The sequence below is a fragment of the Aulonocara sp. 'chitande type north' Nkhata Bay genome, linkage group LG9 (genome assembly GCF_057382095.1).
Source record: "Aulonocara sp. 'chitande type north' Nkhata Bay isolate Kocher_YH1m ecotype deep benthic linkage group LG9, A_spYH_male_GT1.1, whole genome shotgun sequence".
Taxonomy (NCBI): Eukaryota; Metazoa; Chordata; class Actinopteri; order Cichliformes; family Cichlidae; genus Aulonocara; species Aulonocara sp. 'chitande type north' Nkhata Bay.
In genome coordinates, this window is record NC_141352.1 from 20,091,181 (window position 1) to 20,104,770 (window position 13,590).

The 13,590-nt window shown below is 41.2% G+C and overlaps 2 protein-coding genes across 22 annotated transcripts in view; both read right to left on the reverse strand.

The window, feature by feature from the left end:
• Positions 1-393: 393 nt before the first annotated feature.
• On the reverse strand, positions 394-3,233 carry LOC147322069 (uracil nucleotide/cysteinyl leukotriene receptor). The gene is made up of 2 exons (XM_086306415.1): positions 3,088-3,233; positions 394-2,402 (listed from the first exon to the last, which is right to left on the reverse strand). The coding sequence occupies exons 1-2, from the start codon at positions 3,216-3,218 to the stop codon at positions 1,466-1,468; spliced, it is 1,068 nt and encodes a 355-aa protein (XP_086162541.1). The 5' UTR covers positions 3,219-3,233; the 3' UTR covers positions 394-1,465.
• Positions 3,234-3,275: 42 nt separating this feature from the next.
• Positions 3,276-13,590, reverse strand: part of kiaa1217 (KIAA1217 ortholog) — a 126,343-nt gene continuing 116,028 nt past the window's right edge. For 12 of the 21 annotated variants that reach the window (XM_086306402.1, XM_086306397.1, XM_086306391.1 and 9 more), the window contains 11 exons: positions 13,232-13,362; positions 12,860-13,007; positions 11,759-12,242; positions 11,350-11,545; positions 10,969-11,258; positions 10,536-10,679; positions 10,100-10,222; positions 8,437-8,517; positions 6,682-8,328; positions 6,022-6,153; positions 3,276-4,915 (listed from right to left, as the gene is read on the reverse strand). In XM_086306402.1, the coding sequence (XP_086162528.1) occupies positions 4,397-4,915; positions 6,022-6,153; positions 6,682-8,328; positions 8,437-8,517; positions 10,100-10,222; positions 10,536-10,679; positions 10,969-11,258; positions 11,350-11,545; positions 11,759-12,242; positions 12,860-13,007; positions 13,232-13,362 (3,895 nt within the window). In that variant the 3' untranslated portion in view covers positions 3,276-4,396. The remainder of the gene's footprint in view (positions 4,916-6,021; positions 6,154-6,681; positions 8,329-8,436; positions 8,518-10,099; positions 10,223-10,535; positions 10,680-10,968; positions 11,259-11,349; positions 11,546-11,758; positions 12,243-12,859; positions 13,008-13,231; positions 13,363-13,590) is intronic. The other 9 variants (XM_086306393.1, XM_086306396.1, XM_086306398.1 and 6 more) reach the window with 8 other exon arrangements.

Below are 13,590 nucleotides of genomic sequence, written 5' to 3' on the forward strand. Positions count from 1 at the left end.
CTGCGCATTTCACTTTGACTGACCAGGTCAAAGTAGGTCTCACTACCATCTTGTAAACCTTTCTGAAACAAATTACAACATTTTACTTCATGTAATAGGTTTACTTTATAGTCTACATCATCAGGTCTGCTCTTTTAAAAACTGTGTTAAAACTACTCTATCAGTTGGTTCAATGTTCTACTTGTGTCAAATATCAAATAAGGTATTTATATTGTTTATTTTACTATGACATAATCTACAATCACAAAACCAACTGTTCTGTGTGTTTGTCACCATCAAGTGGTCGATTTGATCTGCTGCAAACTTCTTCAATCTTAGACAAATACTCTGAAGAAAGTTACGAGCAAACTATTTAATATTCAGATGATTAATTTTATTTTCAAAATAAGCGATAATTAGGTGCTAAAGCTTCTAAATGAGGTACACTTTTTGTAAAGTGGACAAAACCCCCAACAACACACAGAGAACCTTCAACTTCCTGACACAAAGAAACCAAACCTGTAAAATAGCGTTTCACCTGGGAGGCCTGAGCAGTTGTGCTGCATATTTTACACTACTGAGGCCATTGTAAACACACCATTTAGATTTCTGAAAATGTGCACATTCTTCTTCTTGTTTTGATCCCAACAACATCACAAAAGCTAAAACAGTGGCATGCTTATCACGTTGTTGCATCATCTATTTTTAGCAACATTTTGTAGGTGTTAAGGCACTGAAAGCACCACACTATCTATATCTTTAACCCTCTGTCTCATTTTATAATGTACCACGTGGCTCCACTAGGTAACGCATTTAGACTGCAGAAAGGAAACTTTAGCAGTCCACAGTTCTACTGCTGAATAATGCAGTTGCCTAATAACGCTTCTGCATCTGATGTGGATTTAACCTCTTGGCATTCTTACCAGACCCCCCCCCCCACACACACACACACACTCACACTATTTCTTAACAATGAAATGTGATTATTAAAGTAGGGTTTTTTTGTCATGAAAACCAGGATTCTTTATTCAAACTTTGAACTCTGGAACCAAAATAGACTGCAAGAGGCAACAATTGTTTTTACTTCCGCTGAGGTCACAGACTTTCAGTTACCTTTTGTGAGACAAATAAAGTATCGTAAAGCAGAAGCTTAGATGTTTCACTCCTTTGGGGATAAGATTTCTGAGTAATTCAGAGAATAAAAATTAAAAATAGAATAAAATAAAAACAGAATTTCAAAAAATGTAAATAAATTTAAAAAAATGTCTCAGTCTTCAGTGCCAGAAAGCTAACAGGTCCCAAACTGACAAATTATCTTTGACCTATTATAGTTCCCTAAACAAGTACTGGCTAATTCTGACAATTTCAAAGTCGATGAATCAGGGGAAGTGCAGTTTGTCTAATTTGCGGTTAGGTGCTATAGGAACCACGCTGATGTTTTTAACATGGTTAGCATTACCTCCATTTTTTCCCCCGTTTGCATTTTTTATATGACATCTTCCCTATTTTTACAGAACAGCTTAAGAAATGTTTTCCTGTATAGACGATTCAAAAAGAAATACATGACAGGATCCAGTATACCACTGATACAGGTGAGTGCAGATGTTATCTGATTGGCTTTTCTCAGCCCCTCAGTAATATTTCCAAAGCTCTGCTGTTGAATGTAGATTATTCTGCACACATGGTAGGGCACAAATGCGAACAGGAAGTTCATCACAATAAGTATAATCATTTTTATAGCTTTGTCTTTCACCGGTCGTTCTTCATTTTGCTGCACTGTTCTTAGTTTCAGCAGGATCAGTATGTATGAAACCACTATAGTGACGAGGGGAATTGCAAATGCCACAATAGTGGAAATTAAAGCTGTTGGATTTGTCTTTTCTAAGTACAGTTTGTTACAAATGCCAGATGAGTTGGTTTGTTTTCTTCCAGAAAAGAGTGTAGGACTCATGCAAACAATAACTATCACCCACAGTATGCCAACCGCTACATTTGCATACAAAGGCTTCCTGAATGATTGTGACTTTAAAGGTATAACCACAGCCAGGAGCCTGTCCAGGCTGATGAAACTCATCAAGTAGAGGCTGCAGTACATGTTTAGATAGAACAAGAAGCCTAACAGCTGACAGATGATGTGTCCAAAGGGCCAGTGGTTATCAGATAGGTGGTAAATTATGCGCATGGGTAAGACGAGGACATAAGATATGTCGGCTACAGAGAGGTTTCTCAGGAAGACTCTTGATGGAGATGTGCTTTTCTGGTGAAAGAAGGCCCACAGAGCCAAGATGTTCCCAGGCACTGCGATGATGAAAATCAGGATGTAAAAAATGGAAAGAGAATAATTCCACAGAGCTCCAGAAGTGCCATAGAAGCTCTCTCCCTCCTCCCCGGAAACATTCATAGTTGTTGCGCAGAGGATCGGCCTGGTCCAGCACAAATTAGACACAAACAGCCTGTTATAACGATTGACAGCCACATGATAGCCTTCGTTCACTCACATGATGTTTTAGTGACTTTTTAAATTATCATAATGAAACTAAGAATGCAAATAGAAAAATGTGACATAACGTTATAAAATCATATGCAGAATCATGTGTGTATTACACATTAGAAAGAGGAACTACTCTTGCGGAACGTCAGTGTAACAAGCAAGCAGGATTACATTTTCATTAACATCAACAAAAGAATAATTACATTCAAGAGGTACTTTTTTTGCTAGTATAGCATATAAAAATGCTATATAGTAGAACTAACATATCCCTGTGTATGTGTCTGTGTGTACATACGTAAAAGGTAAAATCAACCAGAACATGAAAAAAGTCAACCAATCATAAACTATAACAATCTAATTAAATGTATACTGATAATGATACTGCCTTTAAAACCCAGTTAGCGACTTTGTAACTTCATTTGCCAAAGACACTTTGCTCTGTTGCAGAAAAATTCATTTGCATGTTCACTTAAACAATAAAGTGTACCAAACATGGCTACATGACTAAGTACAAAATTATTAGAGCTTATATGTTAGTGAATTACCTAAATGTTTGATAGTTTAATCCAAATGTAGGGTAACTCCAAACTGACAATAATCATAAATCATCTCCTTACCTGTAACAGTAATGCAGAGCCGTGTTTTGCCACCAGTCGAATAGCAATGATGTGTGCACAGGATACGGGCGAAGAAGAAGTGAGAAGTGAGAAGTTGCATATCTAGTTTTGTATTTACACACAACTACCATCTGTGAATCAGCCCAATAGGAAACCACAAAGAACTTGAAAAAGCCACGGAAGCCTGATGCACTACAAGCATGCAAGTCTTTATTACTACTCCAACACACTTTTGTCTTTATTACATAGTTTCTTTATAGCATGATTTAAAGCTTTACAAAAAAAATGAGAGAAAATCAAATATTTACAAAATCTATCTGTGCAAACGTCGTCTTTTACACCACTCTCCTAAAGTAATCAAAAGGCATGCATACAAATAAACTTTGGTATGTTAACAAAACTACTTTTTTTCTTAGTAGAAGCTTTTATGTACACGTGGTAGAACAGGTTTATCACTTTGACTTAAGTACATTTAAACAACAATACATGTTAACTTAACAAACCGAAACCAGCAGTGCAAACACTGAGGTCCACACTTCGGCCATCCACACAGATTGCATGTAAATTCCCCTAAAAGGTCATGACTGAGTTAGGCTTGAAGTGAGTCATTATACAACAACTTTGGCAAATAGGCACAATAAAATGAAAACTTTTATTATTTAGTATACCTGTTGTAAATCTGTAAAATAAACCGGCAGTTCAAATGGGTGGAAACATGAGAAAATACTCTTAAAAAACTAAAGTTACTAATGAGTTTAAAATGTCTGTATACATCGTGTATACATTCAGAAAAAGGCATTTACAAGGGCAGCGTCGAATGTCCGGCAACATAGGAAATATAGAAGATTAAATATACTACGGTTATTCAATCTCTTGTTTCAAAAAAATATAACACAATTTTTTTTTACATGATATTTTGTGATTGTACATCAACTCTCTATTCCCTACTCATAGCTACAGCAAGAAAATACATTTTTGAACACCATGAAAGCCTTCCACTTCAGCTACAAAGTGGCAACACTAAATCGTTTATAGTTACATTGCAAAATATTCTGTCATCTGGAACGCCTTCAAGAGAGAATCGATATCCAAGTAAGCATGATCCAAAATGTGAAAATGAAGATAAAAGTAGCAGTGTGTGAATGCCAGTGTCAAAGGAAAAACATGATTTGAGTCCATCACTTAATACTTTTACAAAAAAAAAAAAAAAAACTTTAATAAAAAGAAAATGAACAACAATCCAAAACCAATATAAAATATGATCAGGTCTACCTGCTATGCTGTAAAAGCCAGAGGGGTGATAATGGGGCTAAGTAGTGTCCTTAGCTGCTGTGGCTGTTGGGATGGAGGATTTGCCGCTGCTGCCGTTGTGGGACCTGTAGCTGGTGAAGCTGGGGGTGTGTATGGTGCGGATGCTCTTTCCACCTGGGCCCAAAGGTGTGGGCGACAGAGGGGAGGGGGAAGAGGATGAGGAGGAGGAGGAGAATGAAGAGGAGGAGGAGTGGACTCGACCATTCTGCGAGGAAAACGAGAGAGCTTTACCTGTGTGCTGTGAGGGTGTGGGAAGTTTGAGGGATCCGTTTGACAGGGAGGGGATATGGGTGGAAGGTAGGGAGCTGGAACGAGGTGGGTGAGAGGACAGAATGGAGGACTTTGTCACAAAGGAGGAAGAGGAAGAAGGGTTAATGGGGTTAGTAGCATCTGAATTCTGTGTGGACTGGGAGCTGCCTTTAGTAGAGCTAGGATAAAAAGCAGGGATTTTAGAGATGGGTATAGTAGGGGAAGTCGTTTTATGATCCCCTCCCACTCTTTTAGCACTTCCGTTAGCCTGTAAACAGAGATGCCAAAACAGATACTTGTTGTCAAAAAAAGAAAACTGGTAAAATAATACAATTAAAAAAGGCAAGACAATGTTAAACAAAACTACAAGTTAATTACATGGACAGACACTATGACTACACAAGCATTAATATAACTAAGACAGAACTAAAAGACACCAAAAAACAAAACAAAAAAAACCAATAAAAATACCCAGATACAAAAGCTGTCTTTTTTTTTTACTGGGTTGCACAAAAGGTGAGAAACTGAACTGACAGACATGTTACCAAGAAACAGAACCAGGCAAAGGTTAGACAGTGCAATGGCAGACAGGATGGGTCTCTCTACAGAGTGGCTGTTTGTTAGAGGGATTGTTAGGCCTTGGGAAGAGTGTTGGAGACATTTCAGAGAATAGATACGCGTAAGAGGTCCGGAGAGAATTAGGTAATAGGGTTAGGTGTTTGAAGAGTGATAGCAGATAGGGGAAAATGTGGGCCAGTGTTCCAGTGAAAGTGACGATGCAAGGTGGGTGGGTTATGCCGAAGTCTTGACGGTAAGAGAATGTATCACCTTGGGGTTAAGTAAGCTGTGCAGTGATGTTGGGTTTGAGCAGAGGTGCATTGTGAGAAGGGAGGAGCATAGCCAAAAAATGTTTTTAAAAAGTCAGATAAGTTTGTATCAAACATTGCCATAAGCATCTTAGGGCTTGGCAACACTGTTTAGGAACTCAGCTGTGATGGGAATTGGAGATGTGATGACAACTCAGATGATGACAGGATAGGATTCCGTTTGTCTCCGCCTTTTTTCCTTCTTTTTTTTTTTTTAGCCACCAACACAGTGAAAACCATGAGCAGTGTGGACATGCAGAAGCATACAGTACAGTGATGTTATGGGGATAACAGTCAAGAGTCAAACATGCCTTCGTGTCAGAGCAGACTCGAGAGAAACGTGAACAGATCCACAGTCGCCACTATCGTGACTTTTTTTTTTCCACAACACTTGAAACCTCACAGCTTTGGAAGTCTTCCCACCCCCACCCTCCCTCATATGCCACATGCTTTCGATTCCCTATATTTGTTCCCTGTAGTCTCTGTTAAGACCCTACAGTAAAACTACCTGTCGGAACTGCCTCTGAGCGTCCTGCAGTTTTTGCTGTTTTCCTGCTTTGTCAGTTGTACCCGGTGACTGCCTGGACTTCGCAGACAAAGGGACGGGCATCCGACTAGTAGGGGAAGCGACACTGGTATTCTGCAGGGGATCCAAATGAAAAACAAAACAGAAAATAAAAAAAAAGATAGAAAAAACACACCAAATAGGAAGTATGAAAAGTCGAGGCACTAACAGGTTTAAAACACCCCAAAAAAATCCCCGTTCATTCAATACGTCAACAATCAACGCCAGTGAAAGATCATGCACCCAGTGGGACCACAAAGCCATTAAACACAAGGCATGCAGTCAAGAACAAGGATAATTAGAGCTTGATCATCATGACAGTGTCTCTGATGATGAGTGTGCCACTTGCTGAAAACCTCTTGAGTTTTAGCAATAAACTGAAGAAGAAAGATGGTAGCCAGGAACCAAAAAAAATGCCACACCCAATCATGTCACCATGATTTTGTACTGAAGAGGGGAGTCATTTCCATTTCCAAGCACCTGTGGGGGGAGGGGATTAATGATTTTGTAATTTCAGTGGTTAAGGTGGGAGTGGAGGTAAGTTAGAAAACTGAAAGAGAAGAAACCCAAAGCCTCCGGGAACAACAAGAGCTAAAGAGAGACCTGTTGTACGGTGCTGGGGACACTGGGGACAGTGTTGGTGTTGGTGGTGGTAGAAGGGTTGATTACAGGGCGTGGAAGGAGCTGAGGTTTAGGCTTCTTCTGCAGTGAATTTTTGCTAGGTACCTTAGGGCCAGACCCTTTGGAGGTAGGCAGAGAGGACGACCTCTTCAGCCCTACTCCGACTGAGCTTTTCCCATTCCCTGTATTTGCTTCCTCGGTGTTAACCGACTCATCAGGGGAGCGTGGTCCCATCTCACTAATCGTGGTCTCTAGCTGCTTGATGGTCTGCTCCAGGCTGTCTAGCGTCTTGTAGGTGTTCTTCCGAATCTCATCCGTCCTGCCGAGAGCTTCGGAGTTCTGCTTTTTCAGCGGGGCAGTGTCTGTTCCCCTGGGAGTATCTGCAAAGGATTTTGAGCGCGTAATCTCATATCTCTTCGCTTCTTTGTGCTGCCTGATTGTACCATCGGATTCTTCTTCATCTTCATACACAACCACCTGTAGCGTCTTCTTGCCTGACTTGGTGCCTGTGCGAATGGCCTGAGTCAGTGCTGCCAGCTGTTTCTTAGGGAACTTGAACTTGAATTTCTTCTTCCCATCCTTGGAGTCTCCATTTGAATCTAAGTTTACCCCGTTGTCTGTTAGTTCAGATATCGAAGAAGAGGATGAAGATGATAGGCTGGCATGATCTGTAGCTCCCTGTGAGCTGCTGATTTTTTTGCCACCAACCATCTCAGCCCCTTCTGCGATGACCGGCAGCCCACTACTTCTCTCTGTATCGGATTCCTCACTCTCCTCCTCAATGCGCTCTTCTGCAAGCATCCTCTCCAGTTCCTCCTCGCATTCAAAGATGGTAGAAAGGCGCTTGTAAGCTGAACGGATATCCATCGGCTCATCAAAGATGATGATGACAGGCTTCTTGTTGAAGCCGTTATCCTGCGGCACTGAAGGATCAGCTGTGGTGTTTCCTCGATTCGCTGCATTGCCTACAGTAACAGTCTGCACACTTCCTTTTTTGGCATTGACCAGTTCTTGGTACTCTCCACAAGACAGTGGCTGAACCTTGGTGTTGGTGATCATAAATGCAATGTTGTCTGGGGGTGGAGGTGCCTCTTCTCCAGGCAAGTCAGGACTGAGACTAGCACCCCCATCAAGATCATCAATAGTGTTTTTAGGTGGACTGCTGTTCTCGTCAGAAGTCTTTTTGGATGGAGCACCATACCGTTTAGGTGCTGCTTTAACAGCACCTGTTTTTGTGGTCGCCACTGGGTCAGTTACTATATTCTTACTAGACGAAACAGGCTCCTGGACGAGCTTACTTTTCTTTTCTGTATGAACTTTAAGGATTTTTCCCTTCTGCATTTCTGCACTGGTCTTCATGGATTCAGAGCGTTTAACATGCTTCTTTGGCAGTTTAAACGCATTAAGTCCCACAGGTTTAGGTGATATAGGTGGGGGTGATTTGGGTGTTGGAGACAGTGGTGGCCGCTGCTGTTGTTGCTGCTGCTGGCTTGGAGAAATGTCATTAACATTGACATTTGACACCTGTGTCGGAGACTGTGGGGGCTCTCTGTGATGGTCGTTGGTGTCTTCCAGTCGCGATGGGGGTGGATGATCTTTGGGAATCTGGCCCGTCACATAATATATGACCTGTGATTGTGAAATTTAAAAATGTGTCAATGTTTCATAGCTTTCTAACGCTAGAGTATAAGTTAAACATATGTGATTATAGTATATGTAGTTAAAAGTCATACATACCCCTTGGCTCTGTCGAACAGTTGTATTCCCATTTTCGTCTGTGTCTGGATCTTTATCCTCTCGACTGGGCTCTGAGCTCTGCTAGGACAGTGTGTGGGGGAATAATATTACAGTGTAACTGGCGTGCCAGGCTGTGCTGGATTAACTGTGAAATCACATTTGGTTGCAGAACGATCTGCGGCGTCAAAACTACAAGATTGGTCAATTACCTTTCACAACTGCTTTTTTATACTGTTACAGTATTAAATCCTACATAAAAATGCACATAGTACAGAGCTTTGAAAAGCCAAAATAAAATATAATTCATGTTGATGGATGTATAAATATATAAATCACATAATATAAATATAAAACTGAATTAAATATTTTTTCTGTTTTTTATTTCACATATCGAGTTTTACATCATTATACTATATTTAAAAGCCAGCTGTAGACTCAGCATCTAAAAAGTGGAAAATGTGGAAGTGCCTTAAACCTGCATTCTTTCTAATGACCAGCAGGGGGAGACTGCTAAATTGTGACTGTTCAATAAAAGTCTGTGACATATTTATCTTATTTTTTAGTTAATTTATGACCTCATTAAACACATTAATGATGAGCTTAGTCTCATTTGGAACTTTTGAGTCTTTAATGGTGCATGCAGCTTATTTTGTAAATTGTTATATGTTTTAGGGTATGGTTAACCTTTAACCAACTTATCAACCTTTAATTGATAAGATGCTTTTTTTGGGCGGGGGGGGACGACATCACAGAGCCTATGTACATCTTTAAATACAGTTTATGTTCCTAACTTGTTTCTCTTTTTTTCAGTGAATTAATTAAAATTTTTAAAATTTCAGCAAAACAGTAAACTTTAATGTAATGTACTATTTACTGTGATTGTAAGCGTAACCAAATAGCATACCTCCTATTTGTTTCTCTCAGAGAGCAGATACTTCCAGTTCATCTTTTCAAATCTAGTAAAAGTTGATGCACTTCACACACCTAGTCCTATTTGCTTTATCGTTTCGACTAAAAAAAAGTAATACTCAACATGTATCAAATGATTGGTTAGGGAGGTGTAAAGCTGGGAAAAGCGAACTGAGATGAAGTTGTGCAAAGAGAAACGGAAAAGTCATTCCTCAGAAAAGTATAGGAGAGGAGAAGGAGCATGCAAAGTGGTCAGGCTGACCTCTAGTGAACCAAGTCTGCAAAAATAGATTGTGTCTACAGTGCATTTTACTGATGTTCTTTCAATTGTCAAAAATCTAGGGCATATCAAGCAATTGTCAAATGTCATTAAAGAAAGACACGAGACGATTTAATAGCATGTAAGGTACAGTGCTGAGGTTTTTATTGATTTGGATGAAAAGACAAGTGAGAGTTCTGAAACACATCATAGTCTAGACCAGGCATACAGAAGACACAGCATCTTTTCAGAAGCTCAATTTTATGCAGACTTAATCCTGAAAAAAAAAAATTAAAGCTCTGATATCCAGCAGGATCAAAAGAGGGAGGAAAACTCAGGCAGCAAGGAAAGGAAGCTTTGTGGAGGCAGCTGCTACAGGTTTCTCTCGAGCAAAAGCAAGAGCAGAGGAGTGTTAAGACACAGCCATTGATTGTTTTATACAGTTGGCAAAGGCAGGCAGTTAGCTGGGCAGCTGCACCGGGACATATATTTTACCTTTTTCTCTTTGAGGGGTAATAAAGCCCCCGGTCTTAGCTCTCTGATTTGTGGTTCAATTCGAGCGGTGGGCTCTACCAAATTTTTCACCCCTACATCCTTAACTGTGCACTTCTGGAAAACCTGAAGAGTGGAGAAAGGTGAGGGGAACAACGGGACAAGGGTTTTGAGGAGCATCTTCACAACTGCACAGCTGTAAAACGCCACAAGTGCAGTAAAGTTCAATGAAAGTTATTTCTTTGGCAGCTGTCAGCACCCATCCTTTGCCACTTCCAAGGAAGTCACCCACCACAGGAAAAAATGATAAGCAACCCACTCCCACAACGCAGAAATCAATCAAATCCAGCATCCTAATTTCCATATGTCGGTTAAATTGATTGTATTTGCGCATGTTTGAAAGGAGCGTGTGAGTGTGCGTGTTGTATATGGATCTAACCTGGAGCTCTGCCATGATCTTGTCCCCTTCATCTTCCTCTTCTCTCGTAACCAGGGGGGGAGTGGCTGGCTTCGGCTTGGTCTCCGGTGCAACCTTGGTGGGCTTGGGTTGGGGAGAGGGAGGTGGGGCCTCCTCTTCGCCCTCCTGTGAGAAATAATGTGAGGGAAATTATTCTTGTATTTTTAACAAGCAGCAAAGTTTGTGGAAATGAAAATGGATACTGCATTCATGTTGGATGAGCGTAAAGACAGAGTTAAACAGTATCTCTCCTGAAAATGGCAACCTTTACACTTTGGAGAAAGCCTAAATAGCTCTTTCCCCTTTTCTTCCAGTTTTAATGCAGTGGCTTAACTAAACCCCACTTGGCTCTACGCTTAGCGCACAGACACAAGAATGGTTTTCTTTACTCTCTCCAACCTTTTAAAGCACCAACCTGAGTCGAGACAGACTCCTTCCTGTTGGTGTAGACGACCTCACCAGAGCGTGTAGTGGTCATGCCTGAGCTGGAGCTGGGGTAGGTTTTCCTTGGCGGAGGCGGTGGTGGGGACTTGTTTGGCTTTTCAGACCCCTGTTTTGTCAAACTTTCAGTGGCTGCTGGCTTGATGGCAGTTTTGGAGAGTTTCTCTAGTGCTGGCTTGGCAGATTTCTCCACCAGAGGCTTAGGGAGTTTCTCGGACCCCTTCTTTGCTGGTTTGTCTGATTGAGGGCCTGACTGGGGCTCTTCTGTCATACAGGGCAATAGGAAACAACATTAAGGTGTGTAGATAAAGCAAAAAAAGAAGTTGTTTAAGTTACATTTGTGTGTGATTTCTACCTGATGGTAGCTCAACAGGGTTGTGAATGTCTTCTTCTACAATACCAGCAGCAGGCAGTGCTGTGTTCTCTTCCACCTCTAGACTTGGAATTCCCTTCATCATGTTTGCCTGAGCCTCTTGTAGGATCTTCTCAAACTCTTTTCCATCATAATGACCCATATTCTGCCTCCTCTCTTCCCACTCTTTCTCTGCCGCCTGGACAGTGCAGACAAAAAAACATACCAAATAGTCAGAGAAAGTTTTCGGCTGTCAGAAGTGCAAACTAAATGAGGGACTATTATTTCTAAACAAAAACAATACATTAAATACATTAGAGATTTTCAGGACACTCATAAAATAAACTGAGTATTAGCACGGCTAATGTCAGCATATACACGTAAATGAAAATTACAAGGTGGGTAAACATACCTTTATGGAAACAGCTCTGCTTTTGTTCTTTTCCTTACTGCTCTGAAGCTCTTCTATCACAAGATCCTGGCTGGCTGTTCCATTACTGTTCCCATGAGTCTTTTTGTAGCGGGTGGGACTCGGTGGATCTGTGTCAACCGCTTTGGGAGCCTCACGGTCTTGACTCTTGCTAAGGTTGGGACTGGAGATATGAGTGGGGCTAGGTGTGGCTGGGGGACTAGGTTGAGATGTCAAAGCCGCAGATTGCTGGGACTGCTGAATGTGGACCGGGGAGCTCTGGACATGATGGATGACCACCGGGGATGAAGGCATCACCTCGGATTTGATGGTGGAGCTCTGAGGCTCTAGCGGGGCTGAGGTTGAGTCAGGTTGGCCTGGTGCTGGAGAAACATCTGCAGGGGTGTCTACTGCTACTGCGGGGCTGTTGTCCACTGTGGCATTACTGGAAAGCTCAGGCCCTTTCTGAGAAAACTCAGTAGCACACCTGCAGAGGGAAGGGAAACAATAAGAAATACACATCATACAGAAACACTGGCGAAAGAAATGTTTGCGCAACAACGCTCAGAAATTTGTATTCGCAAGTTATGGTCTTTTAAAACTGTTATTAGGACTATACTACATCAAATCTTGCTGTAAAGTAGACAAATAATACTACATATTTAATGACATGAGGGATAAACCATCACAAAATCTATAATGCAACAGGTGGGTTTGGCAACAGGGCATATTTTTGGTTAAAAAAAAAACAGAGGGAGAGCAAGAGAAAAGTCAAGAGCCAGTTTGGCATCTGTATTAAAATGGAAATTAGGTGCTGCATTGCCCACCAAATTAATTCACTTATCGGTTGAGTGAAGGTGATGGAAGTAAATCTGGACGCCAAAGCCATCTGTCCGCACAGAATGACCTCTTTGATGGGATGAAGGCTGGCTTGCCACTATAATCAAACGGTACAATCTCCCACATCATAGACCCCATCGAGGAGCCCCGCAAAGTGCTTTTTGTTTTCATCTTCAATTCCCCCTCTCGCACTCAGCTCCCATACTCCAACACATCTTCTCATTTTTCCCTGCTTTATCTTTTCATTCTCCATTTCCCCCCTACCTTCTCAGACTGCTGAGTGTGTCGGTCAAGCTCTTCACCCTTTTCAGCATACTGTCCAATTTGTGGGGCTCTTCTTTCAAAAACTTGACAGCTTCTACTTCCACCCTGAGCACAGCCCGCATTCTGGCTTGAAGGGCTGGGAACTCTCCTGATGAAATTTAAACAGAGAGGAAAAAAATTGTAAAATACTCCTATTTTAGAATATTTCTGCTCATAATCCTTTTCTCTTTAATTGAGAAATGTTAATTACAATGTGATTTTTTGTGAAAAATTGCTTGTATTTGGCATGGATTTTTGCTGCGCAAACCTGAATGATAATGCAAGTATACTGGAGTAATGAACATTAATGTGATGGGAAGGCAGTCACCATACCTTTAAGCCCTGCCAGAGATTCTCCCACCTTCCTCAGGGTTACGGCTCCCTCTTCCACATCTTTTAGGGTCACTGCTCTGTGTGTTGTGGCTGAGTCATTCTGCAGAGAACCTACATACTGTTCCAGCTCGCTGCAGAAAAAAAGGGAAAGTAATTTAGAGTTGAGTGACTTTAAAAAAAAAAACTGCCTGACAAATTCACTCACTGGCCACTTTGATAGGTACACCTGTTCGTATCTGCAAATATCTAATCAGCCAATCGCGTTGCAGCATGTAGACATGGTCAAGATGACCTGCTGCAGTTCAAATTGAGCACCAGGGCGGGGAAAAAGGTGATATAAATGAATCTGAATGTGGCGT

Excerpts from the sequence above, each read along its gene's own strand:
- LOC147322069 (XM_086306415.1), bottom strand. The coding sequence starts at position 3,218 with ATGGTAGTTGTGTGTAAATACAAAACTAGATATGCAACTTCTCACTTC. Across the intron at positions 2,403-3,087 it reads GCTCTGCATTACTGTTACAG|GCCGATCCTCTGCGCAACAA; the intron begins GTAAGGAGATGA and ends GTGCTGGACCAG.